The sequence below is a fragment of the Austrofundulus limnaeus genome, unplaced genomic scaffold (assembly GCF_001266775.1).
Source record: "Austrofundulus limnaeus strain Quisiro unplaced genomic scaffold, Austrofundulus_limnaeus-1.0 Scaffold26, whole genome shotgun sequence".
Lineage (NCBI taxonomy): Eukaryota > Metazoa > Chordata > Actinopteri > Cyprinodontiformes > Rivulidae > Austrofundulus > Austrofundulus limnaeus.
This window is the reverse complement of record NW_013952428.1, coordinates 1,655,934-1,658,987: the sequence shown is the minus strand read 5'-3', so window position 1 is coordinate 1,658,987 and position 3,054 is coordinate 1,655,934. Positions and strand designations below refer to the sequence as shown.

Genomic DNA, 3,054 nt, shown 5'->3' with positions numbered 1-3,054 from the left:
TTTTTTTTCTTATTTCAAGAATCTTACCAAGTAAAATTTTCTGACTCCACTGGCAGAAAATTTTTACTCATTTTGAGTCAAATTTTCAGACAAATAAGACAAATAATCTTACACATTCTGAAAACAAGATGATTATTCTTACACAATCAGTTCTTGTTTAGTAAATCAGTCTCAAAACAAGATCAAAAAGACATTTTGGCTGATATAAGATTTTATAACTTGGTTAGGTGGACAGTTTTTCAGTGTTTCTGGTGTGTTTTTATTATATTCACTTCAATCCTGCAGCTACATTTCCCCTCCTTCTCTAAAGTTTTTAAACTAAGTCTGGACTATGATTTGTCTTGTTTTCGATGATTTGACATCAGTTTTATTTGATTTAATTGAGGCAATGGAGCCAGGAAACGGTTGATTCCTGTTACTTTCTGTATTTCTCTGCTTTGTGTGTTTTTGTGTGAGAGGCCACTTGGTTTCAAGCATCATTTCCCCCCACTGTAACTTATTGATTTTATTTTATTTTTTACTTTATTCATGTCTTCATGTTTTCATTTTTGGTAGATCTATGGCATTCTGACAATGAGCAGGCGCACTCAGTTATTGGAACAGCTGCAGTTTGTCCAGTTGAAATGCACACCTCGAGGTTAGAGACTGTTTCCTTTCGCCTCACTGTGCTGCATCACCCTCTCTGCTTGTCTGTGTCTTCCTGCCTGCACACACACACAGACACACACAGACACACACACACACAGAAACACACAATCCGGTGGTGGTGTTGGAGTCTGAAGGGTCACAAACCTCACCTGAGGTGTATATTTGGGAACGTTGGGTGTGTGTGAGTGGAGGTGAAGGGTGAGACTGCAGAAGTGGTTTTACAGGTTGTGTTTTTAAAAAATGAGGGTACACGTTATTAGCAGAGTGAGCACACACAGGTCCACGCTGACATCTCGAACATTGTGAGGAAAGTGTGCGCGCTCTTCAAAGGCTTCTCCACTAATCTGACTCACGCAGTCGAACACCCAAATGTTTCATGTTAGCAGTTCTCACTTCGTCTTTCTCTTTCCTGCAGGCGAAAGTCAGCTTAAACAGCCCCGTTTAAACTTAGACCCTCCTGACAAGTTAATGAACTGGGAGGGTGTGTCTGTACATGACAGGTGCCGAGAGTCTTCAAAACACACACACAAACACACACACACAACCTGGACTTATGGAGTTTGGCTTATACTGCTGAAACACAGCTACAAAGTTCACCACTGCTCTCTCATCTCCCCCACTTGTGTTTTTTTCTTTTATTTCTTTTTTTGGACGTGTAAAAAAACATTTAACGCAGAAAAAGAAAGGCCCCATGACACCCATATTGCTCCATGTGTGTTTTTTCCACGTGGGTTGAAGAGCTGGTCACTTGCAGAAGAAGAAGGAAAAAAAAACGATGACGCAAAGTAGAAGTTGACTCATATCCTCGATTTAATTTAAAAAATAGTTTTTGGCTTGGCATATTGTAGCAGATGTAATTAATTATTAAAATGGAAGATACATATTTTTAACTTGACAAAAAATATGAGCAAATTATTTTTTTATTCAGTAAACCTCTTGGTTTCTGATAAAATGTTGGAAAATAAATGCAGTCATAAAATTAGTATTTATTTTCATTTAATAATTCTAATCATTTTGGGGTTTATATAGCCCCTCTGCTGCTTTTTTAAATTTTTTTAATCTTTTTTTTTACTAGAATACCCAAATTTGTAGACGTAATACAAAATATAAACAGGTAAGTCAGGGATGAACACATAAATACAAAAAAATTACTAAAACCATTAATTTTAGAGCATAAAGCAGCTGTTTTAACAGCATATTTCACAGCTATAATTTAATTATGTCAGGGGCCTTAGAAGTGTGCGCATGCGCAACGAGGGACATTTCTTTCATTACTGAGGCTGTTTTCAAAGTGAAGGCAATTATTTTATGTTGAAACCGTTTGTTAAGGGGGAGACAGTCTTATCAAGTTACAGTACTTTATTTTTTTTTTATTTTTATTTTTATTTATTTTTTGTTTAAGCTGGACTGAAGCTAAGTAAAATTTAATTTCTTGGCCGAGGGCGAGTGTGTGAGTCCGTTTGGATGCAGGGACGTGAGGGAGCCTGTCCCGTACAGTATCTGAGTGGAAGCAGAAGTTGATGGTTGTGTGTCAGCGGCTCCTGGGCGTCGGTGTTAATAGTTTTCTGCTCCGAGCGCGCGCGCTCTCAGCGGGTGCGCGCATGCGTCGACGCAGGTGTTAAAAGGTTTGATGGAGAGAAAAAAAGAAAACACGGTGTTTTGTTGCTGTGACGGTGGCAGAATGAAATCAGAACGGGTAAACTCAAGACGACATGAGTCTGAGTCCGTTTAGAGGAAACATCTCTCTCCTGTGTGCTTGAGAGTGTAGGGAGATTAGTATCCAACACCACCATGGGGTTCTATTATTTTTTAATGTTATCTCATCTGCTTTGCCATCTGACTAACCCACCTAACACAAATATGTATGGGATCAATCTTGTGCCAGCAGGAACTGAATTTGAATTGCCCAGATTGAATCATATGCACATAATTTGAAATACAATGCACTGGTTTGAAAATAAATTTCACTGAATTGAAGCTGAGTTTAAAGTTTTGAATTTGAATTAATTTGCTTTGAAACTGTATTTTGGTTTATTAAAAATTCAGTTTGACTACTTTCACTTTCAGTTCCATAATTCAGATTTTTGTGTCACATCCTGGTCCTTGAGAAAGCCAGGCAGAGTAATCAAACACAGATCCACAGATTTACGTTTCACTGCGGTGAAGTTTTCTTTGATGCAATCCACCGTAAAAGTGACAAAAACAAACAGTTATTTTATTGCAGTGATTAATTTTACCTATATGTAGAAAATGTTACATCATGGATCACATATTGATCAGATGCTGCTGCTGACTGATCCATGACAGGATGTAAATGTAACATTGTCTAAAGGTAAAAGAAAAATAAATCACTACAGTAAAATAGCTGTCTGTTTTTGTCACTTTTACAGTGGACCACATCAACTC

General features: G+C 37.7%; 1 protein-coding gene across 1 annotated transcript in view; it reads left to right on the top strand.

The window, feature by feature from the left end:
• nr4a3 (nuclear receptor subfamily 4, group A, member 3) overlaps positions 1–3,054 on the top strand; it is a gene marked incomplete at its 3' end in the record, with an annotated part of 22,599 nt that overhangs the window by 3,198 nt on the left and 16,347 nt on the right. The window contains 1 exon segment of the mRNA XM_014004750.1: positions 556–637. Coding sequence (XP_013860204.1) covers positions 556–637 — 82 coding nt within the window.